Source organism: Tamandua tetradactyla, chromosome 3 (genome assembly GCF_023851605.1).
Source record: "Tamandua tetradactyla isolate mTamTet1 chromosome 3, mTamTet1.pri, whole genome shotgun sequence".
NCBI classification, from domain to species: Eukaryota; Metazoa; Chordata; class Mammalia; order Pilosa; family Myrmecophagidae; genus Tamandua; species Tamandua tetradactyla.
In genome coordinates, this window is record NC_135329.1 from 206,442,907 (window position 1) to 206,469,281 (window position 26,375).

Here is a 26,375-nt window from a genome sequence, read left to right on the forward strand (position 1 = left end):
CAGTCCTTGCTTCCTCTGTGAAGTTCTCCTGTGCTTAGCAAGTTAGTACCTCCAGTCTGTGTTGTTTCTAGAGAGGTGCATAGCCCAGGAATCGAACCCAGGTCTCCTGCATGGAAGGCAAGCATTTCACTACTGAACCACCCGAGCACTCCTTTCTATAGCTTTTTAATGTCTTTTAAAATATGGGTTTTGCTCAGAAAATTGAAGTTGAGGGCACGGGTTATCAGGTTGGGGCCTATTGTAAAGGTTTCTAGATTGTAAGCTCTTGGAATAGTCACATATATATTTAAAGGTTGTAACTGATATTTCTAAATTCGGAAATACTTAGCTATTTATATATATAACCTGGTTGTCCCTTGGAACTTTGGGTATTTCTATGACACCTGAGACTCAGAGTTAGAGCTCTGAAGCTATGAAAGTCAGCATTATCCCATTTAGCAACTGTTTAAAATGCTGAAAAAGTGTTCAGACTTCGTCTAAGAACATGAATGAAGCTGATCTGAACAGACTAAGGTAAATTTGAATGCTGGTTAAAGATGATATAGCCCACATTTTCACATAGCAACGTCTGTGCAAGAGCAAAAGGAGAAATGTTTATTTGGTGCAAATTTGTATTTTGGGTGGCACATTGTCTAATTTAATTTGTATGGTCAGTTTACCTGAATACCATAATTACATGGAATCTTGAATACAGCATGAGATCTTGTTGGTTGATACAGGCTAGTGTGATGCTGGACATATCCCAGAATAATTTGGGAGAGAATAAAAAAGTATTTTGCAAAGTCCCCTCGGGGCACTGGGGAGAAAGGAGGAAATAGTCAACTTCCCCATCTGGGGAATTCCTTATGTTTTCGCAAGCAGTGGGGATAACAAATTCAATAGGCTGAGCCCTCGATCTTGGGGCTCGCCCCTATGAAGCTTATTTCTGCAAAGGAGAAGCTAAACCTGCTGGTAATTATGCCTAAGAGTCACCCCCAGAGAACCTCTTTTGTTGCACAAATGTGGCCTCTCTTTCTAAGCCAATTTGGCAGGTGAACTCACTGCTCTGCCCCCTAAGTGGGACAAGACTCCGTCAGGTGTAAATTTCACTGGTAACATGGGACCTGACTCCTGGGGATGAGCTGGGACCCAGCATCATGGGAACAAGAAAACCTTATAGACCAAAAGGGGGGAAAGAGAAATAAGCAAAATAAAGACTCAGTGGCTGAGAGATTTCAGAACTGAGAGGTTATCCTGGAAGTTATTCTTATGAATGCATAAGGGATATATTGATATCCCTTTTTAGTTTATGGTGTATTGGAGTGGCTGGAGGGAAGTAGCTGAAACTGTTCAGCTGTGTTCCAGTAGCTTTGGTTCTCGAAGACAATTGTATAAAGATAAAATTTTTTACAATGTGACTGTGATTATGAAAACCTTGTGTCTGACGCTCCTTTTATCCAGGGTATGGGCAGATGAGTAAGATAATAAGGATAAAAAATAAATAACTAAAGGGGGAGATACAGGGTAAAAATTGGGTAGATTGAAATACTGTGGGTCAATGACAGGGAGGGGTAAGAGGTATGGGATGTATGAGTTTTGTTTTGGTTTTTTTCCTTTTTCTGGAGTGATGCAAATGTTCTAAAAATGATCATGGGAGGAAGATACAACTATGCGAAGATATTGTGAGCCATTGATTGTATAATATGGTTGGACTGTATATATGTGGATACATCCCAATAAAAATATTTTAACAATATATGTGGGTTTTGGGTTTGTGTGTTTTATACAGCTTTTCTAGCTTTTCTGTATTTTAGACTTCAGGTCTGCTTCAAGCTATTTCATCCTACTCCCTAATGAATTTGGGTGTAGAATTTTTTGCATAGGTACTGAACAAGAGTATTCTACAATCTTGTTTCACCTCCCATCTTTACCCACGAATCACATTTTAAAACAATTTTATATACTCAAGCTTATCAAAATTTTCCTCCTTGAGTATTGCTTTAACAATGCTCTTCCCATCCTCAGAATTCTAATCATGTTCTCTTATATATTCTTCTTTCTCTTTATTCATTCATTTACAAATACTTCCTGACACCTTCTCTGTTCCAAGATCTGGGTTATGTGGGGTGATGTAATGGTGAACAAAGCAGACCAAGTACCTGCTCCCATGAAGATGACATCCAATGAGGAGACAAATAACAAACAGATGAGCAAATAAACATGTAATTTAATGTACAAAAATGGTAAGCCTATCAGGAAAAAAGCCATGAGGTGCATGGATTCAAAGTAATGAGGGTACTATTTTAGACCGGATGTCATGGGAGGGCTTTCTGGGGGGTTAATGTTAGATCAGAACTTTCTGTGAATTGATGAAAAGCACCATGCCAATACCTGACAAAATCATGGTCTAAGCAGCGGGAACAGCCAATGAAAGTCCTAGTACAGAAAAATGCTTGGAGTGTCTGAAGAACAGGGAGCTGGAAGAGGAGTGGTAGGAAATGAATATGGAAAGTTACCAAGAGGCAGACCTTATTGGTTCTTAAGAGGTCATGGTCAGACAAATTTTATTGAAGAAGGATGAAGAGCCACTGGGAGATTTCTAGCAGAGGAGTGAAATGATCTGCCTTAAGCTTTCAAAAGATCTCTTTGCTTACACTTGGTCAATGGGGAACAGCTGGAATGTGGCAAGGGTGGAAGGAGACTATTTAGAGCTATCGCAATAGTCCAGGGCAAAAGATGCTGGTGGCTGGGACTAGGTTGGTAAAATAGATGTAAAAAAAAAAAAGGAGTGGAATACTGGATATATTCTATGGCAGAGCTAAGAGAAATTTCAGATGGATTAGTGTCAGGGGTGAGAGAAGAGCTAAGAGAAATTTCAGATGGATTAGTGTCAGGGGTGAGAGAAAGGACTCCTAATTCCCAATCCCACGGGTGTGAACTCATGTATAAATGGGCTCTGTGAAGATACTGTTAAGATGAGGCCAAACTGAAGCAGGGTGGGCCTTCATCCAATATGACCGAAGTCCTTATGAGCAGAGGAAATTTCATGCACTCAGCCAGGAGAAGCCAGATAAGGAAAGAGAAGATAAATCATTAGGTGACAAAGGCAGAGGTGAAGTTATGGATTGCCAGCCAGCCAGCCCCCCCCCCCCACCACCACATGTTCCTGACTTTGGAGGGAACCAGATCCTGCCAGCACCTTGGTTTTGAACTTCTAGCCTCCAAAACTGTGAGACAATACATTCCTGTTATTTAGGCCAACCAGCTTGTGGTGTCAGTTGTAGTAGCCCTGGCACACTAAAACTGGGTCAAAAAAGACTCTGAATGTATTTTTCTTAACACCAAAGATAGAGTTGTCATTGGCTAAAATGGGAATATTGTGTAGTAATCAAAGTGTCTGACATCTAGAGCCAGACAGCTTGAGTTCAAAGCCTTCTTCTACTCTTGAATAGCCTTGGGCAGATTGCTTAACATCCCTGAGTCTTTGTTTCTTCATCTGTAAAATGGGATAATAATAATTGATACCTCATGGTGGCTGTGAGGATTCCACAAGATAATATTTGTAAAATGCCTGCAATGATGCTTAGCATAAAGTAAGCATTACGTGTATTTGCTATGCTCTATATTGGGAGAACTAGAGAACAAACAGTATTGGGGAGCTGGACAATCAAGAAATCACTGATTAAGTCTGAGTCTACTGGTCAAGAGATGGTTAAATATAAAAGATAGGCATTTGGGAATTGTCAGTGTGTAGCTGGTATTGAAGGACAGAAATAAAGGTCACGTGGGGAAGAATAGAAGGGATCGGAGGACTGGCCCTGGGCCTCTCCAGTGTGTGCAGGAAGAGTTGGAGTGGCCAGGGAGGTAGCAGGAAAGCCACAGAAACATGGTATTGCAGAAGCCAAAAGGAGACAGCCTTTCAAGAAGAAAGAAGTGAACAAGGTATAAAATGTTGCCGAGAGACTAAGATGAGGCCTGAGGATGGGCTTTTGGACTTGGCCGTGTGGAGCTGAATGAAGACGTAAATCCAAAGGGTCCAGTATACCATTAGCAGGGAAAAAACACTTGAATGGGTTTCGGCGAGATTAAGAGGTGAGAAAGTAGTGGTAGTGAATATTAGATAATCTCACAGGGTTTTTATAGAAATGGCAACAGAAAAGAAGTAATTTGAGGAGGAAGTAAGATGTAGGAGATCTTGAAATAGATATCTGAGTAAGTCTGGGTGTTTAATGGAACATTCCAGGGGAGAAGAAAAAAGTGACAGGACAGGAGAAAGTGCGGAGTACAATATTATGCCTGAGTAGGGGAGAGGTGATAGAAAGCAGGTGGGCAGGACATTCCATCCATCCAACAGGAGGGAAGGCAGATGGGTACAGATACAAATTAGGCTGGTGTAGAAATGTACAGGGGCGAGAGTTCAATTCAGCCTAACGATCATATAATTAAACAGAGAGATGTTAGCACACAAGTATTTTTCTCCTGATAGCTTGGGTTTAGATGAGTGGAAGAGGAGGCAAGTCGGTTTTATCCAGGGTTAGGGATTTGTGAGATAAATTCAATAGGAGGAGGTACGAACAAGGAAACTGAGATGGGCGTAAGAGACAGCTTTTGACAGCAGTTCTCCAACGAGACTTCAACAAAGGACAACTTTGAAATTACTGATCCCACTCCCAGGAGTAACCTGGGCACCATGAATTTTGAAACAGCCTCAGGTTATTCTAAAAAGCAGCCATGGTTGAGAATTTTGGGTGATAACATAGGCTACTGGTTTTATCTGGGTCAGTATTTAGTTTGCTAATGCTGGCAGAATGCAACATACCAGAAATGGAATGGCTTTTATTAAGGAGATTTATTAAATTACAAGTTTATAGTTTTAAAGCCTTAAAAATGTCCAAATTAAGACATTAACAAGAGTAAGATACCATGACTCCAAAGAAAGGCTGAATGGCATCCAGGTTCCCTCTGCACACGGGAAGGCACATGGCCAGCATCTGCTGGTCCTTTCTTAGTTTCTCTGGGAACAACTCTGGATTTCTTCTCTTAGCTTCTTTTGGCTCGCTCCAGGTTCTGGCTTGCTTAGCATCTCATGGAAAGGCACATGGCAATGTCTGCTGGGCTCTGGTTCCTGTCCAGCTTCTGTTGGCTCTCCCAGCTCCTGGCATCTCCTGAGGCTTCTGATTTTCAAAACACATACATCTCAGCTTCTCTGTATTGGCTATTCAAGCAACTCTGTCATGACTCCAAGTGACTCCAAATGTCTGAGTCTGTGTTGGCTCTGAAGTCTTTCTTTCTCAGTGAACTCTTAAAGGACTCCAGTAAACTAATCAAGACCCATCTCGAACGAGGTGGGGCCACATCTCCTTGGAAATAATCTAATCAAAAGGTCACACACACAATTGGGGTGACATATCTCCAAGGAAACAATCTAATTAAGAGTTTGACTCTAGAATATTGGATCAGGATTAAGAAAAAATGGCTTTTCTGGGGTATATAACAATTTCAAACCAGCACAATTAAAAAAGTAGTGAGGACAAAGAAGTAGTTAGAGACAGTAAAAAGATAGAAGAATTGAAGATCCAAGAGGAGGGGGCCAAAGGTTTGTGGGAGAGGGAATATTAAAAGATGTCACTATTATGTGAATAAATGAAGTTTTAGCTCTCTTAAAACATCTCACTTCCTCCCATTCTTGTAATGCATCACAATTTGGAGTTATTCAATAGTCGGTGTTATCACTATTATGACTACGTCAATATTATTTATAGCTAAACCATGTAATATATTAGGATCATATTTCCTTTCCAGTGTAACCCTTGTCCCCAATAAGTAACTATTCACTTGTTATATATTTGCTTGCATTTTCTGTGGCCCCATTTCTAATTCTTCCCAAACTCTTCCTCAGAATTGTAAAATTCTTCTCAATATGGTCAAATATATTATTTTATCAATTCTATTTTATTTTCTTGGAGACATCCACCCTGCAACTCTCCGTGCTCCTGCTCCAATTAATGCTGGCATATCTAGGCAGCGAAAGCTGACATCCTGATGCTTGCCCTCTTTTCTAAGCTGTGCTCCTCTTTTTCTATACACACCCTCAGTTTAGTTTAGCACATTATCCAGTAGCCTCCTAAGAAAGATGTATACAAATATTTTTAAGATCATTCATGTTTGGAAAAATTGTCTTTTATTTTTATCTTCATATTCGTGTAATAATTTTGTGACTATAAAGTTCTCAAAAATTAATTTAGTTCATTGTCTTGCTGTTTTCAGTGCTGCTGATGAGAAGTCTGATATCACCTTTTTTATTTCACCGTTTTGGCTCTCTTGACCTTTTCAGTTCTTTTCTAATCTATTGACTCTGAAATTTCATGATGATTTATCTCAATGTGGGTTTAGGTTTCATTTCTTCCACTATGGTAGTCAAGTGCCCTATCAAATTGGAAATGAACTCATTTCATTTCTAAGAATTTTGCTTGCAATATTTCTTGGACAATGTCCTTGCTTCTGCTTTCTCTTTTCTATCTCTTGGGATTCCTTTTAGTTGGACTGGCAATCTCCTGAGTTGATCCTCTAGACTGTTCCTTTTTTATCGTTGTTTTCTTGCCATTTTTTTATCTCTTTTTTTTTGGATTCAACCATCAGTTTTTCTCAGCTCTATCTTTTTTTCCTCTAGTGAATTTTTTTATAATGAAACCATTTAAAATACTTTATTTGAATTTGAAATTAAATATGTTTCAATTCTGAAAACAGGAAAAAATGAATATAAATCCACATACAGTAAATTTGGGGAATATAATTTATATACGTAAATTCATTTTATCTTTTTAAAAACTACATATGAGAAATGGATAAATTTTCATAAATAAATTAAAACTACCTAAACTACCGAGCTGCAAAGTTAAAATCATTTGTTTGTTCAAATATTATCACCAAAATGATATTTAAAAAAAAGTCAGATCATGTTTCAGGATGCCTGGCTCCACTTAAATAGCTGCTAACACTAAGCTAAAATTTTAATTCATTCAATTCATACCTCGACTTTAGGAACAGATTCTTTCCTACTGTCTACAGAGTAGCCCACTTTAAAAAAAAAACAAACATCTCTTTGTGCTGTTCTAAACTTGTCAGTATCACAGCATTTGGACTTGTCTGCAGCACTTACTGTAACAAAACAATGCATAAATAACCAGAACTGTAAAAACCAAAACCAAACACCCTATGCTCTCTTAATACTTTGAAATACATTTAATACAAAATGTATAATTAATGAAGAATTTACAATCTGATGGCAGCTTTTAATGCAAAAGCACTTTTAGTTGGTTTTCCACATGTTCTATCTCATGCTAACAAAATGGAATTTCCTAGACAGGAGACATCCTGTAGACTTTCCAAATGCTGTGTGTTTGTCACTAAAATTTCCATAAACAACATGAATTTTTATTATATTTTAGTCACACCTGGTTATACCTCTTAAGTTAAACACACCTAGCTTAGTAAATTCCTTAGGAAGAAGTCTCAGTAATGATACTCATTTTAAGGGCTACTGAATTTCACTCAAATGATTTTTATTTTAGAGTTCAAACTATTTTCAAGGTCTGATGATCAAATGTAAATTTTCACACTGTGCTACTTTAACAGATTTTTTCAAGCTTACTCTGGTTTAGAACAGATGATTAGAAGGTCTATATACATTGAGACACCATGCAGTACTCTGACAAACACTCTGAAAAGAATCTTTGAGATTGAAAAATTGGGAATTCAACTATTTCCTCCTTTGCTCACAAGAAATTCATGTAAATTTCAGACAACAGTTTACTTCTTAAATGCCTATTTACAATCTAAATTTGGACTTAAGAGGCCTTTTTCTTTCTGTCTTTTTTCCTCTAGTGAATTTAAAAATTCTACCACCACATATTTAATTTCCAAAAGCTCTTTATTGTTTTGTTTCTTTTTTATAAGCATCCTGTTCTGTTTTATGAATCTAATATTTTGCATAGCAGTGAGGATGATAGTCAAAGATTTTTTTTAGTTTCCTTCTGTTTTTACCAAGGTTCTGCTCAGTGTAAGCTTCTTCAAAATTTCTTCCCAGATCCTACCCCATTGCTCGTTTGTTCTCAAAAATTCCCTGCAACATTCACCAGGTGTCCATTCACATTTAAGAATGAGACACTAATACCTGAGTAAAGTTCTGTTAAGAGGTGCTGCTTGTTGACTGGTGAGTAGGTTTCAGAGGGAGCACAGATAAATGTGGGTGTGTTCAATCTACTGGGTTTAACCAAAAGCATAAACAGATTTTCTAATGTGACCTGTCCTGGAATTCCTGAAATAATGACTACTTGGTCATGTCATACAATTTTTTTCATCCATTCCTGTATTAAGCTTACTAAAAATTTTATGGGATTTTTGCTTTATGTGTTTATAAGTGGCATTGACATACAATTTTCATTTTTTGTGTGTTTGCTTTTGATCGTAGAGTGATAGTAGCCTCATGAAATAATCTGAGGTGATAAGGAATTTCTTAAACTGTATTAGACTGGTTTATTTAATATATCTAGTTCCTTGGAGGATTGCTGGAAATTATCTATAAAACTTTGAAATTGATGCCTCTGTGGGAGTGGGAGGTGGGCTGAGAAGTCAAGAGCAGGATAGGTCTTTAAGCATATCATAAACATCTTCTATTACTTTTAGTTCTACTTAGTTCTCATGCAGATTCTAAGGCCAGTTTTTTTGGTCTTTTCTATATTTTTATTTTTTTTTATTTTTAGTTTTCTAGAGCCAGTTTTGATCATTTATATTTTCCTAAAAGTATTTATTTACCCTGGATTGTCATATTTATCAATAGAAATTTGTAGAAGGATCTCTTTTATAGCATTTTAATCTGTTCCTGATCTGGATATATTTCTTTTCCTTATTCCTCACATCGCCAGTTTATGTCCTTTTTCTCAAAAAATTGCCCAGACTTTCCATTTTACTGGTCTTTTCAAAAAAATACCTTTTGGTTTTATAGATCCTCTACTCTTTTGTTGTAGGTTTAGTTAAATCCCACTTTCCTTTATTATATTTCTATAGATATGTTCTTTGCTATTTCTTTTCTTTGAGTTGTTTGGGGGGATTACCTTGTTTTCTTTTTCTAATATCTTTATTTAAAACAATTTTTATATATCAATGTTTTTATTTTAGGTCATGAATGTTCACCACTGTGTCTCTTTGGAAACATCCTGGGTTTTCATATGTAGTCTTTAAATTGGAGTTTATTTCTCAAGCATTTTAAATTTCTGTCTTGAGCTGCTCTCTCGCCTAACACGTGTTTGGAAGGAGCTTTTAAAATTTTTAGTGGATAGATCGAATGACCGATCTACTATTGTTCTTTTGTTATTCACTCTGATCTTATCGCTTTGGATTAGAATATGTGTTCACTAAGATTTCTGCCTTTTAGAGTCTATGGTTATTTCTTTTGTGGCGTGATATGTGCTCATTTCTTAAGCTCCTGCATCTTTGAAAAGCAGTATAGTGTAGTGACCGACAGACTCATATCTGACACCACACCAGACAGGGGTCATGGGAAGGACGAGTTATCCCAAGTTTTAAACTCTTTGAAAAAGGTCTGGTGTTGAGTAAGCCCTCAAAAATGTCAGATTTTTTTTAATGTGCTGAAACGATTGGAGCATTTGCTTTAATGTCTAATTAAAATTGCTCATTATTTTATTCGAATCTTTTAGCCCTTACTTTCGTTTGCTCAATTTGCCAATTTCTTATATTGATGTATTAACATTTCTTAATACAATTGTGGATTTTAAAATTTTCCTTGCACCTCCCTCAGACTCTCCATTAAATATTTTGAAGCTGTTTTCTTACAGCTCATGACCTACTATATCTTCTAGCACAGTATAACTTTTATCAGTATGAAATACTCTTCTATGTTCTTTGCAGTGCTTTTCAGTGTAAATTCTATCTGTTTCTGATATTAATTTTGCTGCAAAACTGTCTTTTAGTTTGCATTTGCCAGGTATGTCTTCTCCAATTCCTTTGTTTTCAATCTTGCTGGTTTTATTATTTGTGTGTTTCTTATGAAAGGAATAGATACCTAATCCAAATTAGGTATCTCAATATTTTATGTCAATTTATTCCATTAACATTTAATTTGGTCCCTATTATGTTTGTATTTCCTCTTGCTATCTTGGTTTTTAATTTCATATTTACAAAGATTTCTTATTGCTCTCCCATCTTCTTTCTTACCTATCTTTGGATTGCTTGCATTATCTTTGCTACATATTTTTCCCTCTAGTACATTAGAAATTATGCCTTCTTATTTTTTCAACTAAAGTTAAATTTTTAATAAACATACTTAGATTTCTATTTTTCTCTCAAAGTCTGGAGTTATTTGCTAAGCTAAAAGCTGTAACTTTATTTCTCTACTATTTTCTCATGCCCCCAACAAACTTTCTGAGTTCTTGGTCTAAAGATATCTCTATTTCACTTTCATACTTGAATGAGTGTTTATGTGCTTAGAATTAAAGTTCAAAATGATTTTTCACTTAAAACTTTGGAGTTTTTAAAATTGTTTCTCTGCATTCAGTTTCACATATGAAAAATCTAACTTCAGTTAGGGTTTCACTCCTTTATAAGTAATTTGTTCTTACTTTCTGGAAACTTTAGGATTTGCTTTTTCATCCTTGATGTTCACTGTTTCTAGAGATGGGTTTTAAACATTCATTCTCTGCATTTGATAGTCCTTTTTATTGACAGATCTAGCTTCAGTTCTGGGAATTTTTTTTCCTCATTTGATTTTGTTTCCTTGTTCTTATTCTTTCTTTTCTTTCCTTCTTGAATTCTTGAAGGGAGAATGTTGAAACATCTGATTATGGAATACATGTCTTAATTTTTTAATATCTCCAATGGTCTCTTTTGTTTTAGATTTTCTTGCATTTTCAAAGAATCCAGAGTAAAACCTTCCACAGGAGTCACTCTTCAGCTGGGTCTATTCTTGTATTTAACCCACTTACCATTATTTTTTAACGTATATAATTTACATAAATTACAATAAAATTCACCTAATACTGGCTTTTAGTAGATTTACACATTTGTGAAATATCACAATATTAGAACCTTTTCTTTATCCCTAACAGTTCCCTCCTGCCCAATGGAGGTCAATTCCTGTTTCCAGGCTCCTGCCACAACCAACCACAAATCTACTTTCTTTATAGATTTGCTTTTTCTGCACATTCGTATAAATGGAAACATACAATAAATGGTATTACGCATCTGGCTTCTTTCACTTAATGTTTTCAATGTTTTTCAGGTTCATCCAGATTGTAGCAGGTATCAGTATTCCATTGTTTTGCTGACTAGTATTCCATTTACCACATTTTATTTATCCTTTCACCAGTTAATGGACATTTGGAGTGATCCCACTTTGTGCTATTCTGAATACTACTACCATGAACATTTGCATTTAAGTCTTTGGGTGGACTGTATTTCATATCTCTTAGGTAGATAACTACAAGTGGAATTGGTGGGTCATATGGTAAAGCTATGTTTAACTATTTAAGAAACTATCTAACAAAGTTTCTGAAGCATCATTTTACATTACCGCCAATGTAAGAGGATTCCAGTTTGCCTTCATCCTCACTAAAACTTGTTACTGTGGTTCTAGCCACCCTAGTGGCAGAAACTGATATCTTACTGTGGTTTTAATTTGCATTTTCCTAGTGACTAGTGATGTTGAAGTTATTCAATCATAAACTTACTAACCATTCATATTTGTTCTTTGGTGGAGTGTCTTTTCAAATCATTTGACCATTTTTAATTGGATTGGTTGTATTATTATTTATTTTTTTATTTACTAAACCCTAGACTTTATTCAGATTTCACCCACGTTTCCATCAATGTCCATTTTCTGTTGTAGGATTCAACCCAGTTCAGCACGTTAGATTTAGTTTCTTTTGCATATTTTTATTAACAAATCTTCACACACATACAGTCCACGCATGGTGTACAATCAGTGGCTCACAATATCATCACATAGTTGTGTATTTATCACTATGATCATTTTTTAGAATTTGTGCATGATTCCAGAAAAAGAAATAAAAAGAAAGAAAGAACTCATACATCCCAAATCCCTTACGCCTCCCTCTCATTGACCACTAGTATTTCAATCTATCCCCCCCTTTTTATTTTACCCCTTATCTCCCTCCCCCATTATTTATTTATTTTTTGTCCTTATTTTTTTCTCATCTATCCATACCCTGGATAAAAAGAGCATCAGACACAAGGTTTTCACAGTCACAGTCACACTGTAAAAGCTGTGTTGTTATACAATTGTCTTCAAGAATTGAGGACATTGAACACAGCTCAACAGTGTCAGGCACTTTCCTCCAGTCACTCTAATATGCCATAAACTAAAAAGGGATGTCTATATAATGCATAATAATAACCTCCAGGATAACCTCTTGACTCTTTGAAATCTCTCAGCCACTGAAACTTTATTTTCTCTCATTTCTCTCTGCCTGCTTTTGGTAGAGAAGTCTTTCCAATCCCACGTAGGCAGGTCCCTGCTCCTCCTGTGGGTTCTGTCCCGCATTGCTAGGGAGATTTATACTTCTGGGAGTCATGTCCCAGCAGTGAGTCCACTTGCCGAGTTGGCGTAGAGAGAGAGGCCACATGTGAGCAACAAAAGAAGTTCTCTGGTGGTGACTCTTGGGAATAATTATAAGTAGGCTTAGCCTATCTTTTGCAGGAATAAGTTTCATAGGGGTGAACCCCAAGATCAAGGGCTTGGTCCATTGATTTGGTTGTCTGCACTCTTTGTGAGAATATCAGTGAGTCTCCAAATAGGGAAGTTAAATATTTCCTCCTTTCTCCCTAACCCCACGGGGGGATTTTGCAAATACTCCTTTGTTCACTGCCCAAATTACTCTGTCTTAATATTATTAACTTATAAGAGTTCTTTGCATAGTCTGGATACAAGTCCTTCATTAGAAATATGATTGACAAGTATTTTTTACCCAGTCTGTGCTTGTCTTTTCATTTTCTCGAGGCTGTCTGTCTTTTGAAGCAAATGATTTAAATTTGATGAATTCTAATTTATCAATTGTATTCTTTTATGGGTCATGCTTTTAGCGTTGTTTCTAAGAACTCTTTACCTAACCCAAAGTCACAAACATTTTCTCCACTATTTTCTTCAAAAGTTTTATAATTTTATTTTTTACACAGCTACATAATTTTCAGGCCCAGTGCAAGGTCAAAATGCAGGCATCTTCTTCATAAATTATTAAGAATTTCAAAACAGTGAAAACCAAACATTCAATCAACAGTGGTGCCCAGTTTGACTGCGCTGGTTACATGTCCATGAAGCTGGCCCTGTTCTAGCATTTAGGTCTATGATCCATTTTGGGTTGTTTTTTGTGGATCATGGGAGAGAAAGGGACTAAATTCATCTTTCTTTGCATGTCGATATGCCACTTTTGTCAATACTCAGTTGTGTTTCATTGAGCCATAGGCATGTCTTTATGCAATACTACAACTGTCTTGATAACTATAGCTTTATAATAAGTTATGAAATCAAAAAGTTTAAGTCATTCAACTTTGTTTTCCTTTTTCAAGATTGCTTTGGCAATTCTGGGTCCTTTATATTTTCATATAAATTTTAGGATCAACTTCCCAATTTCTGCACACTCACAAAAAAGTCTTCTGGGGTTTTAATAGGAATTGCCCTGAATCTATAGATCAATTTTGGGAGAATCATAATCTTACAAATGTTGAGTCTTCCAATCCATGAACATGGAATGTCTCTATTTCTCTCAACAGTGTTTTGTAGTAGATTTGATCTTATAAATCTTGCACCCTCTTGTTAAATTAATCCCTAAGTTTCTTTTTGCCTACCATTATTTTTTAAATTGAATACTCAATTTTTAAATTAACAAGATTTCTTAGAAATTATTTAATAGAAAAAGGCATTATCTCATATGTTGTGGAACCTATTGAATATACCAAATAGAGTTCTGTTGGCTCTATTAATTCAATTTCCTCTGAAGCTACTTCTCTGATTGTTGCATATTGTTCTTTTTATGGTGTTTATGCTTTTCAAATATTTGATGATTCTTGGTTGCAAGTTCATATTTATATGTGAGGAAACCTGACAGTCTATTCCTCAAAGGTGCAGCTGTCCTACAGCCTACTTAACATATTCTTTTGGAGAAGGTTTGGAATTAGGTCTTCTGTGCATTGGCCTTCCTTTTCTTTCAGATAATTACCAATCATAGCCCCACATACTGCCCCTTGAGCTGATGTGTCCACTCTCATTCCTCTACCCAGTCCCTCTTTCCCTGTGTACCAGAGTTCTGAGACAATTATACACGGTGCCAAGACACTGGGGTTCCTCTGGCACTCGGATGTCCATTCTCCTGTTAATATGGCTCTTCAGATCTGGAAGCTTTCTCTGTCACTTATGGACCTTACCTGGGGATACAAGAATCATTTTGCTCTTCCAGTCAATGCTTGGGCAGGGTCTAGGAAGCCTTGTGAGGCTGATTGGGGTCACCTCTGCCTAGGTACCCTCAGAGCCATTCTCTCTGTGGTCTTGCAGATTCATTCATGGCTATGCTGTGAAGACTCGACCCCTCCCACCACTTTCTCTCTCTCCTTCTTTTCTGGCCTCAGCCCATGAGATTCTTTTAGTCTTTAGAAACATACTTTAATAAGGCTTTCGCCCATGTGTGCTCTTTATTTTTAATTTTCATTTGATTTTAATTATTTAGATCAATTTGCAAAAACTAATATTTTTGCACTATTATTTCTTTCCACCTAGGGATATACCATGCTATATATTAACTCAAGAGTTCTATTATATCTTTTGTAAGCATTTATACTTTCTTTACTGTGAAATGTGTACATTTCATGGGTTTTAGTGGTGAGCATATGGAAATACTAAGGATATAATGAAAATCATAATTGTTAGTGAATTTTATTAAATACTTTATCTAATCCATAGAAATGATTTTACTATCTTCATCACTTAGGCTCTAAATACCAAGGTATCTCTGCTACAATTCTTGAAAAAAAAGTCTTTTAGTCAAGGTATATTATTATGTTACCATGATGGTATATTTATTTTGATAACACTTGCATGAGTTTTGCACTTTTACTTACACAGGAAATTAATTTTCTTTCAGTGTTCTCTTTGTTAAGTTTTGCTATCTACATTAGGTTGACTTTATAAAATAATTTGAGATGATTTACATTCTTTTCTCTGCTCTAGAGCAATTGAAATGGCAATAGCATTATCTAATACTTAACCATCTGATTGAAGTAGCTTGTGACATTGGAGTCTGGCACTTTTTTAAAATCCATGTTAGTGGCTTTATTTTCCCAGAAAATCATCCATTTTTATTTATATTTTTAATTGTTAATAAATAATTACAATGGATTATCTTCTTTAATAAAACTGTATTTTGGACTATAGCCTCTCTCATTCTGAATTTCTGATTGCCATATTTCTTTCTCTCTTCTTGATTATTCTCGCCACACATGTACCTATTTTGCTCACTTTTCTAATTTCAATTGTTTACTATTAAATTCAGCATCTTTTCTGTTTCCTCATTAATATTTTTCATAGTTTAGTCTTAACTTCTCCCTCATATGCTATTCTTCCATACATTTGTTTCTCTTTTTTTTTCTATTTTGTTGAAATACCTGATTTAAGACCACATTTTTCTGAGTTCTACATTGGCTGCATTCCATAATTTTAAATAAACAGATTCTTATTTAAAATTCTTTTTGTTTCCCAATTTAAAAAACACATAGTTAATACATGCTCTGCGAAACAAGTAAAATAGCCCAGCGACATATACTGAAAGAGCTAATAATTTACAGTCTCTCAATTCCTCTGCACTCCAACCCACCCAAAGGTAACGGATTGTTTCAGGTTAGGACCCCTAAAAACAGATGCAGAGATTTAGTAAGCAATTTGCAAAGGAAGTGAACTGGACCAAGGGCTTACAGGAGAAGGAGTGGGTTTGCACACGGATATCCAGGCAGAGAGCATGCAAGCACAGGAAACAGGCAGCATCAAGCTCCTGCTGCCGGAAGTGACTGGTGTGGCAAGAAAACATCAAATAGGTGCAGCCAGAGAGAAGAGAGTGGTGAGGGTAGGGGGTTGGGGGTAGGGGGTGGGGGCGGGCGAGACAAGAGGAGAGCGGGACTGGATCATCTGGGGCTCTTTGGACTCTCTAAGGACTGAGCTTTTACTCTGTGGGAAATGGGGGAGCCACTGGAAGTTCTAGAGCTCCTTTCTATAGGTGATTTATTCTGTAGGATAGACTCCTCAAACTGTGAGTGCTGGATCACTTCAGCATGTCTTCAAATTTAGAAGACACTGCCAAATCCTTTCTGAAAAGGCTATGTAGCAATTCAAGCTCCACCAGCAATTAATGGGACTGTTTTTCTGAGTGTTCTCAGGTGTTCCATGGCGTCCCTTAAGAAGTTGTGTTTGCCAATTTAATGGGCAAAAATGGTCCCTTGTTGATGTTTTAACTTGTGTGTGTTCATATGTTTTTTGGACATTTCGATTTCCTTTTCTCTAAACTGCCCATTCAGATCCTTTTTTTTCTTTTTTCCTTTTGAGTGGTTTGTCATTTTTATTAATGAGTTCAAGTCTTTATATATTAACTATATTAAGCCTTTGTTACAAGTTATAAATATTTTTCTACATTGACTTTTAATGCCTTTATGTCTCATTTTTTAAATTGAAATGTATTAAGAAAAAAAACTTCCCATAGCTATTTTCTTTTTCATATTTTTTTGGCTCGACTCAGAGGTTTGTTCTGACATATAAACATTAACAATATTTCATCTAGTTTCAAAGGGGTTTCAAATTCCAAGTGTTCCATACTTTCATAAAAACTTCAGAAGGATTGACATTTTTAAATTTCTGTCTCCTTAATCGGGAACACCTTAGATATGGTCCATTTATTTAGACCTATTTCATTTCCTTCACTAAGATTTTCTAGTTTTCTAAGGGTAATTCCTGTACCTCTCAGATGTTTATAAGCATGCCTGGGTTTACTGTTGTATCTGAAGTATTGGTTTGTTTCTTTTCAAATTATATTGTTCTAAATAGAAATTATAGGTTTATGTACTTATTTTCTATTCTTGCTCCTTGGCAAATATTTTTTCCTAATTCTAATGGATTTTAGTTAGGTTTCTATGGTTGTGCTGTAAAGTACTGTGGGTTTTAACAAATACATAATGTTATGTTTTCACCATTTCAGTATCATACAGAATAGTTTTACCACCTGCTAAACCCTCTGCCCTCACTGCTTCCCCCATTCCAAACTCTGGCAAACTATACTCTATAAAACTCTATAGTCTTGTCTTTACTAGAATGTCATGCGTTCCAGTTTGCTAGCTGCCAGAATGCAACACACCAGAGATAGATTGGCTTTTAATAAAAGGGGATTTATTTTGTTCGTTCTTCAGAGGAAAGGCAGCTTTCAACTGAGGTTCTTTCTTACGTGGGAAGGCACAGGACGGTCTCTGCTGGCCTTCTCTCCAGGCCTCTGGGTTCCAACAACTTTCCCCAGGGTGATTCCTTTCTGCATCTCCAAAGGCCTGGGCTGAGCTGCGAGTGCCGAGATGAGGAATGCTGAGCTGCTTGGCTGTACTACGTTGTGCTCTCTCATTTAAGCACCAGCCAATTAAGTCATTCATTGCAGCAGGCCCGCCTCCTAGCCGACTGCAGATGTAATCGGCAACAGATGAGGGTCACATACCATTGGCTCATGTCCACAGCAACAGAACTAGGTGCCTTCACCTGGCCAAGTTGACAACTGAATCTAACTACTACATCATGTAAGTGGAATCATATAAACCAGAGCCTTTCAGCCTGGCTTCTTTCACATAGTAATTTGCTTCCAAGATTTGTCCATGTCTTCTCGTGCCTACTAACTTCTTACTTTTTTTTTTTAACATTTTTAAATTGTAAAATAGGATATAGATACAAAGAAAAGAAAGAAAAAAGCAATAATTTTCAAAACACACTTCAACAAATAGTTACAGAACAGATCCCAGAGTTTGTCATGGGCTGCTATTCCAGCATCTCAGATTTTTCCTTCTAGCTGCTCCCAAAAATGGAGGCTAAATAGAATGTTAACATAGTGATTCAGCAGTCATATTTGTCTGTTAAATCCTATTCTGTCTGTTATACCTCCTTCTCCCCAGATGCTTTTCCTAATCCATTGGGGTGTCTGGGCAATGCCCGTCCTGACTTCTTCATGTTGAGACAGGGTGTAGACACTAAAGGACAGAGGGATATAATTACTTGATTATCTTGGAAAGGTTGGTCCTTCTGGGTTTCAGGATTTATCTCACCTAGGAAATTGAGGTTCCAGAAAAGCAAATTTAGTGCATGAAGCCTTTATAGAGGCTCAGTTTGAGCCCCAGGTGTTCTCGAGAGTCAAGAGAAGGAATGCTGGAGGGGGTTAGCAAATGGTGGCAATGAGTACTAATTGAAGCTTGCGTAACAGTTGCCTCCAGAATAGCCTCTTAGCTCCACCTGACCTCTCTTGGCCACTGATGCCTCACTTTATAAGGCATCTTCTAATGCCTCTTTTCCTCCCTTTTGGTCCAGAAGGTATTGTCCATACCACGGTACCAGGACGAGACTTGGCCCCGGAAGTCATGCCCCATGCCACCAGGGACACATTCATCCCTGAAGGTCATGTCCCATGCAGGAGGGGAGGATTATTTCTTTTTAGGGCTGAATAATAAATATCCATTATATGGAATATATTCCTTTGTTTACCACTGACTTATTGAAGGACATCTTGGTTGCTTCCAGGTTTTGACAATTATGAATAAAGCTATAAGCATTTGCATGCATGCATTTGTGTATATATATGTTTTCTAATCCGTTAGGTAGATATGTAGGAGTCTGATTACTGGATTATGTGATAAGACTTTATTTACCTTTTTAAAAAACTGACAAACTGTCTTCCTCAGGAGCTGTACCATTTTGTAATCTCATTAGCAACTGAGAGTAACCATTACTCTGCATCCTTGCAAACAATTGGTACAATCAGTTTTGTTTTGTTTTTTACTTTTATCTTAAGCAATCTAATAGGCTTGTAGTGATATCTCATTTCACTTTCAATTCGCTGTTGACAAATAATATTGAGCTTCTCTTCTTATAGTTGTTTGCCATCTATGTATCTTCTTCGGTGAGATGTCTGCTCATATCTTTTGCCCTTGTTTTTAGTTGGGTTGTTTTTCTAGTATTTAGTTTTCAGAGTTCTTTGTATATTCTGGCTTATCAAATATGTGTTTTGCAGTGTTTTCTCCCAGTCTTATCTTTTGACTCTCTTAACAGTGGCTTTTACAGAGCAGATTTTTCAAATTTAAATAAAATTCAAACTATTAATTTTTAATTCTATGGATTGTGCTTTGGGTGTTATGTCTAAAATCTCATTGCTAAATCCATGATTGCATAAATTTTCTCCTATGTTTTGCATTTTACATTTAAGTCTGTGGTTCACTTGAGTTAATTTTCATGAAAACTAAATTTTGTGAGTTAATTTTGCATAAGATCTGTGCACAGATCTTTGCATGTGGATATCCATTTGTTTAAAAGCCTATACTTTCGCCATTGAATTGCCTTTACTCCTTTTCAAAGATAAGTTAATCCTATTTCCGTAGGTCCATTTCTGGGCTTTTTATTCAGTTCCATTTATCTATATGTCAATACCATGATACTTTGATTACTATAGTTTTATAATAAGTCTTGAAATTGGATAGTGAGTCCTCCAACTTTGTTCTTCTTCAATACTATGCTGACAATTCTACAACTTTTGCCTTTCCATATAAACTTTAGAGCCAGTTTGTCTACATTACAAAAGAGCTTACTGGAATTTCGATTGGGATTGTACTGAATCTATAGTTTGTTCAGCTTTGTCTTGTTGTAAGGATAGAAGTGATGACTTTCAAGTCCTTTATATTTTGAAGCTAGAACCAAAAGTTCTCCCCAGTCCCACGTTTAGTATTTTTGGTTGCTTCTTTTGAATATGATCTCTACTTCACCCATGATTTCATTTCCTTTCTTTTCTGGTTTTTATACAGTCCTAATTTTCTTTAAATTTTAAAAAACATATTAAATTTTTTTGTATAAGAATTTTTTTAATTTTCCCCACATTTTGTCACATCAGGGCTCCTATGGAGCGTGTTACTTTCGGGTGCCCCCTTCTTCCTGAAGCCTCTGCCTTCCTGCTCCATTCTGGGATGTTTGTTCTCTTGGTCGGCTGCTGGGAAGCCTACCTGGGTTTCCCTGTACTGTCTCCTGGGTTGGATCCACTAGTTTCTGGTTTTCACAATGCCCTCATTTTGGTTTACTCTCCTGTTTTCCTAAATCCACTCTCAAGTATTTTCCTAAGAATTTTTGTGTTGTTGAATACTATACATTCACGAAATGAAACAAAGAAACAAATAAGATTCATAACAGGTGACCTAAAAGATTTTCACATGTATTAATACCTAAGACAAACTTAATGCAGAAGCTAAAGCAAATAATGCAAAAAAAAAAAAAAAGAAAGACACACACACACACACACAAAATCATATGAAATAAATAGAATATGGTGACAAAATTCCTGCAAGATGTAAATAGGATATAGATATTGATAGATAGAATTATATACTTATAGAGAACTTAGGGACAAATACATATAAGGTTTTTAAAAAGGATATGGGGATCATGGGGGACAGTGATGTGGATGAAAAGGAAGGAAAGATATGGTCGGAAGCAAGAGAAAAAAGGAAAAATAATTGCATAAAAAATTTAAAATATGTATAAAATTACATTTTTTCTTTCATAACTGAGATTTTATTGGTAGTTCTTAAGACCAGCACAGATATTATGAACAATTTGTACACAATTTTTAATGTATGTACCAAAAATCTAAGATTTCTAAGAAGAAATAAGTCTAAAAAGCAAGGGAATAGAAGTAATTTAAAATTTTCAACACATAGTAAATGCATGACTGTGACTCCAAATCATCATTTAGTATGTGTTGTGTTATAGGGTATAAAAACTGTCACACCTGCCCAACGGAATGTTAAGTTGACATCCAAGCTAGTCAAAGCCTCCCATAATTAAATAAATCACTATTTTCTGTTTGTACCAAAAAATAAACCAGCAAATTATTTCCCTCTTAAAAAAAAAAGGAATTGACACTTAAAAAATGGGATGAGGTGGGATTTCAATCTCCTTCATAAAAATGTTTCTTCTAGTGTTACTGAAAAACTTTCATTTACAAAATAGTAAATAAAAATATTCCTCTGCATTTTACAAGAAGGGAAAACCAGGGACCACTGATAAGACATGGTACAGAAAATTAATCAGACTTTGTTTCTGTCTCTCCTGCTTCATCAGAGGCTGGATTCTCTTCATTTTTAGTTTCTCCATTTTCTACAGGTAAATCTTTAGTTTCTTGGTTAGCCACTTCAGCTTGTTTTCCCTGTGCTCCTCTTTCCCCTTTTGGTTGCCTTTTTTTTTTTGTCTGAAGACTTATCCTCTCCCGCTGCCTTTTTCACAGCTTCGTTTCCACTTTTGCAGGAGCAAGTTCAGCTGACGGCCTCGCCGACCGCCTCTTGGGCTCCTCCTTCCCTGCCCCTTTGGCCAGCCCGGCTGACCTTCCCCTTGGGCTTCGTGGCTGCGGAGGGGGATGTGCGGGGGGCGCGCGGGGACCGTGCAGTAGGCGTGCGGGGGGACACGCGGGGGGGCGTGCAGGGGGCCATGCGGGGGGTATGCGGGGGGCCGTGCAGGCGGCCGTGCGGGAGCCGTACGGGATTCTGCCGGCCGCGGGGCGCGAGACCCCTGGCGAAGCTGGGCTGCCGGCTGCGGCCTGAGCTGCTGGACACGCGGCGGGCAAAATTACAATTTTAAAAATACTTATGTATACGGATTGGCATATGTATATAAAAGAAATAAAGAAAAATTTAGAGAACAAACTAAAATGAATGTCGGTGGAGAGTAAAATATCTCGGCCCCTACATGCTGGAAGCTGTCCTTGCTCACTCTGTCTTCTGAAGAACTGGCTGCACAGTCACTGTCGTGGATGAGACGTCTCAAGATATTCTTGCCATTGGTTCCCCATAGGATACCTGCTTTTTTCATTATTTACTGTTTTTAGTTATTTCTGAAGTTTGAAAGTTCTTCCCTTCGTTTTTTTTGGATTTTGGTATCTCATAATGATGTGCCTTTGGTTTGGTTCTTTTTAAACTCATTTTCCCATGCCCCCAATCAAAAATTGATGTCCGTCCACTCCATGACATCTCCTTAAGTAATTCCTTTGGTAGGTTTCTTTTCTCCATTATCTCTGCCAAGCCTTCTGGAGTACAAGCAGTTGGCTATTGGTCCACCTAAATTAATCCTTTGTCTCATTTCTCTATTTTCTTTTTTTGATCTTCTAATCATTCTATTTAACTTTCTGGGAAATTCCCTTAGCTTTTATTCTACACCGATTTTAGTAATTTTTTTTTACTTCTAGAATCATCTTTTTTAAATATCTGAAATTACTCTTTTTCTGGTAGTTCCTTTTTCTTAGCATCTTGGGTATTTTCTTCATATTACCTTGTATTAGGTATGATAAGGCCAGATGCAGATGGAGAGAGAGAGAGAGAGAGAAGAGAGACAGGAAGAAGTTGGAACATTTCTAATACTCACAGTTCCCTGGGGAGAAGGCAGCACACCATGCAGAGGCCACACTGAAAAATCACCGGGAAACCTCTTGTGGTTTCAGCGTAAAGTGTGCAAGGATGTGGCAGAGGCTTGCCAGCATGGACTTAGCTGGCTGTGCTTGAAAGGGGTGCCCCTGCAGTTGATTCAGAATTACCTAGGAGAAACAGATACATAGGTGGGGCTTGGCCACCTAAGGACACCTACAGATGTCAAAACATCAATTTACACAAGTTAGAAAATGTGGTTAATGCAATTAACCCCAGTGATGCTTTAACATCATCATCCTTAGTCTTAGTGTTTGGGGAATCTTTGTAAATGATTATAGAAGATATTTGTGTAGAGGACAACTATATGGTAGAAGATATTTATAAAGCATAAGGAGCGAAGCAAATAAAAGATGGGTGTAGCAGCAGATTACAAGTAAAACATCACCGAGACCCACTCTAATGAGGAGTAATTATTGCAAATCTGTTCTAAGCCAACCTTTCTATTTATCTGGGCATAACCAAGAAAACAAATCAGAAGCTTTAGGGTTAGTGATATTTGCTGAATTTACTGGCAGTTTGGAAATATGGATATCTTTCTTTAGGTGTTGGAGGATCTTGGAGAGAATAATCCTGTCTGGTACTATTAATCTACATGAAGATGTTCTACTGATTGAGCATAATCTCCCTTGTGTGACTCAGGCAGTGTCATCTAGGTGATGGCATCAGTCTGGAAATCCTTCCCAAGTAGCTATCTGCTCAGATTGTTTGGGGCTCCAAGTTTCAGGGTTTATGCTCTTAAAGTAAGTTTGGGTGATTTGGAGGAACTCTTTGCACCTCATTCAAGGTGGGTCTTAATCCTCTTACTGGAGTCCTTCATAAAAGGATAAAACACATAGCAATAAAATTAAGAGAAGCTCACACGCACACACAAAAAGCCTTAGAAGAGCTCTGAGGAGAAGCCACAAAAGGCGAAAGCTGGAAGCAAAGAAATCTGGGAAAGAAGGATCAGCAAATGTTACTATGTGCCTTGCTATCTGACAAAGGAGCCCAAGATCTCCAGCAGCCTTCCTTCAGAGAAGGTATCACCCCATTGATGCCTTAATTTGGGCATTTTCACAGCCTTAGATCTGTAAATTGTAAGCTGATAGCCCCATTGTAGAAGCCAACCTATTTCTGAAATATTGCATTCCAGCAGCTTTACCAAACCAAAAGAGGGACTATGAGCCATCTTTGGCAAAGTTTCCAGAGCCAGACCACATAGTTGGTTTACCAAAAGCATGTGAGAATACCAGTGACACTGAGGCAGAATGTAGATACTTTAGGCAACCCAAGGTCCTTCCCAGGTATTTAATAACACAGACAGATGTATATTAACAGAAAGCAGAACCAGACATCGCAGGAGAAAATGTTTGATATTTTTGTGAAATTTTCAATTTATATTTTTCATACCTTTATCAGTATTAAAACATATCATATTATTAATGAACTGGTTTAATAATGTAAGATGGTATTACTCCTTTGGTAGCTTCAGGTCAGAGTGGGGACATCTAGTTTTCATCTTTTTTTTTTTTTTTTTTTTTTTTTTAATGATTAATCCCTTTAATGTTGCAAGAATCCAGTGAGGCCAGCATCAATTTTTTTTTTTTTTTTTTTTTTTTATTAACGGAAAGAAAAAAAAGAAATTAACACAACATTTAGAAATCATACCATTCTACATATGTACTCAGTAATTCTTAACATCATCACATAGATGCATGATCATTGTTTCTTAGTACATTTGCATCAGTTTAGAGGAACTAGCAACACAACAGAAAAAGATATAAAATGTTAATATAAAGAAAAGAAATAAAAGTAGTAGTAATAGTAAAAAACAACAACAACAAACAAACCAACAAGCAAACAAAAACAAAAAAAAACCCTATAGCTCAGATGCAGCTTCATTCAGTATTTTAACATGATTACTTTACAATTAGGTATTATTGTGCTGTCCATTTTTGAGTTTTTGTATCTAGTCCTGTTGCACAATCTGTATCCCTTCAGCTTCAATTACCCATTGTCTTACCCTGTTTCTAACTCCTGCTGAACTCTGTTACCAATGACATATTTCAAGTTTATTCTCGAATGTCCGTTCACAACAGTGGGACCATACAGTATTTGTCCTTTAGTTTTTGGCTGGATTCACTCAGCATAATATTCTCTAGGTCCATCCATGTTATTACATGGTTCACAAGTTTATCTTGTCTTAAAGCTGCATAATATTCCATCGTATGTATATACCAGTTTTCATCTTTTTGAGATTTATTTTCTATTAGTTGTTAACTAAGACTTGCATGTTCAAAGTTAGATTCTATTTTTAATCCATTTTTTAATTCTTCTGTGCATGATCTGTTGATTCCATCTTGATTTTTGTAGGAATTTAAATATTTTTAATTAAAAAAAAATCCAGATGTATTTAGATGACGATATTTTTACAAGTGCATTGTTTGAGACAGTCTGGCGTTTTTCAGTCTTATATGTAAGTCCTTTCTAACCTCCGTGCTTTCTTCTATTACATCTTTGACTATTCCTTCAATTTTATTTACTCTGATCTCTACTCAGAATCACTTATTTTATAAGCATTGGTTCTCTGCAGCCTATTCTTTATGTATAAAACTCACAATTTCCACAAGTATCATGGAATTTCAATGACCAGTTTCTCATGGTGTTTTCATTTCCTAGGGTGGCCATAACCAAGTATCACAAACTGAATAAAACCACAGAAATGTATTGTTTCACAGTTCGGGAAGCTAGAAGTATGAACTCAAGGTGTCACAAGGGCATGCTCCCTCTGAAGTCTGTGGGAAAGCCAGGGAAAGCTTCCTCCTGGCCTCTGGAAGTCCTAGGCGTGCCTCGGTTTCCAGCCCATCAGTCTCTGCCTCTGTTGTCACATGGCCTTCTCCCTGTGCCCTCTGTGTGTCCAGATTTCCTCTCCTTCTAAGGAACCTGGTCATATTGGATCGGGGCACATCCTAATCCAGTTTGGCCTCATTTTAATTTAACTAGTTCCTTCTAAAATGACTCTATTTCCAAATAAGATCATACTCACAAAACAGGAGGTTAGGACTTACATATGTCTTTCTGTGGAGGATGCAATTCAGCACATTACTGATGGCCTCTTTTCTTCCCAGGATGTCTGTGGAAGACCAGAACACAGAGGAGGCGCTTTTCTATGAGGCTTGCAGTCACTTCAGAAAGTATAAGGTGGAGATCTCAAGTGCAATTACAAAAACCTTTCCTTTCCTTGAGGGTCTCCGAGACCGTGGCTTTATCACCCCAAAACTTTTTGAGGTAAGTGAAGTTTATAATGTCATCACCTGGTAAACCAGCCCCAAACTAAATTAGGCTTTGATAAGCTGGATCCAAACCTCAGGGTTCAACCAGCCGGCTGAGGTCGGGGGGGTCCTTGATGGGGGGACCTTTCCAGGTATTTCTATAAATATTCCTGTAAAGTTTAAAAAGGCGAGAGGAGAAGAAAGTATCGCCAAAAGCATCCAGCTTCTCCCTGAAGGAACTATTGTCCATGGCGCCCACTGGAATTGGGCTGAACGTGACACTAGAGATGACCTGGGTGGGACGCAGCCACGCCTCTTAGGTGTATTTGTCCTTTTGTAATTCTTGCAATATAACAGAACCTACAAATTAAAAAC

General features: G+C 37.0%; 1 protein-coding gene and 1 pseudogene across 11 annotated transcripts in view; one reads left to right on the forward strand and one right to left on the reverse strand.

Annotated features, from left to right (window-relative positions):
• The window catches only part of SP100 (SP100 nuclear antigen), an 86,459-nt gene that overhangs the window by 6,568 nt on the left and 53,516 nt on the right, over positions 1–26,375 (forward strand). For all 11 annotated transcript variants that reach the window (XM_077155397.1, XM_077155388.1, XM_077155393.1 and 8 more), the window contains exon 2: positions 25,857–26,016. In XM_077155397.1, coding sequence (XP_077011512.1) covers positions 25,857–26,016 — 160 coding nt within the window. The remainder of the gene's footprint in view (positions 1–25,856; positions 26,017–26,375) is intronic.
• On the reverse strand, positions 21,356–22,571 carry LOC143676858 (non-histone chromosomal protein HMG-14 pseudogene; annotated as a pseudogene).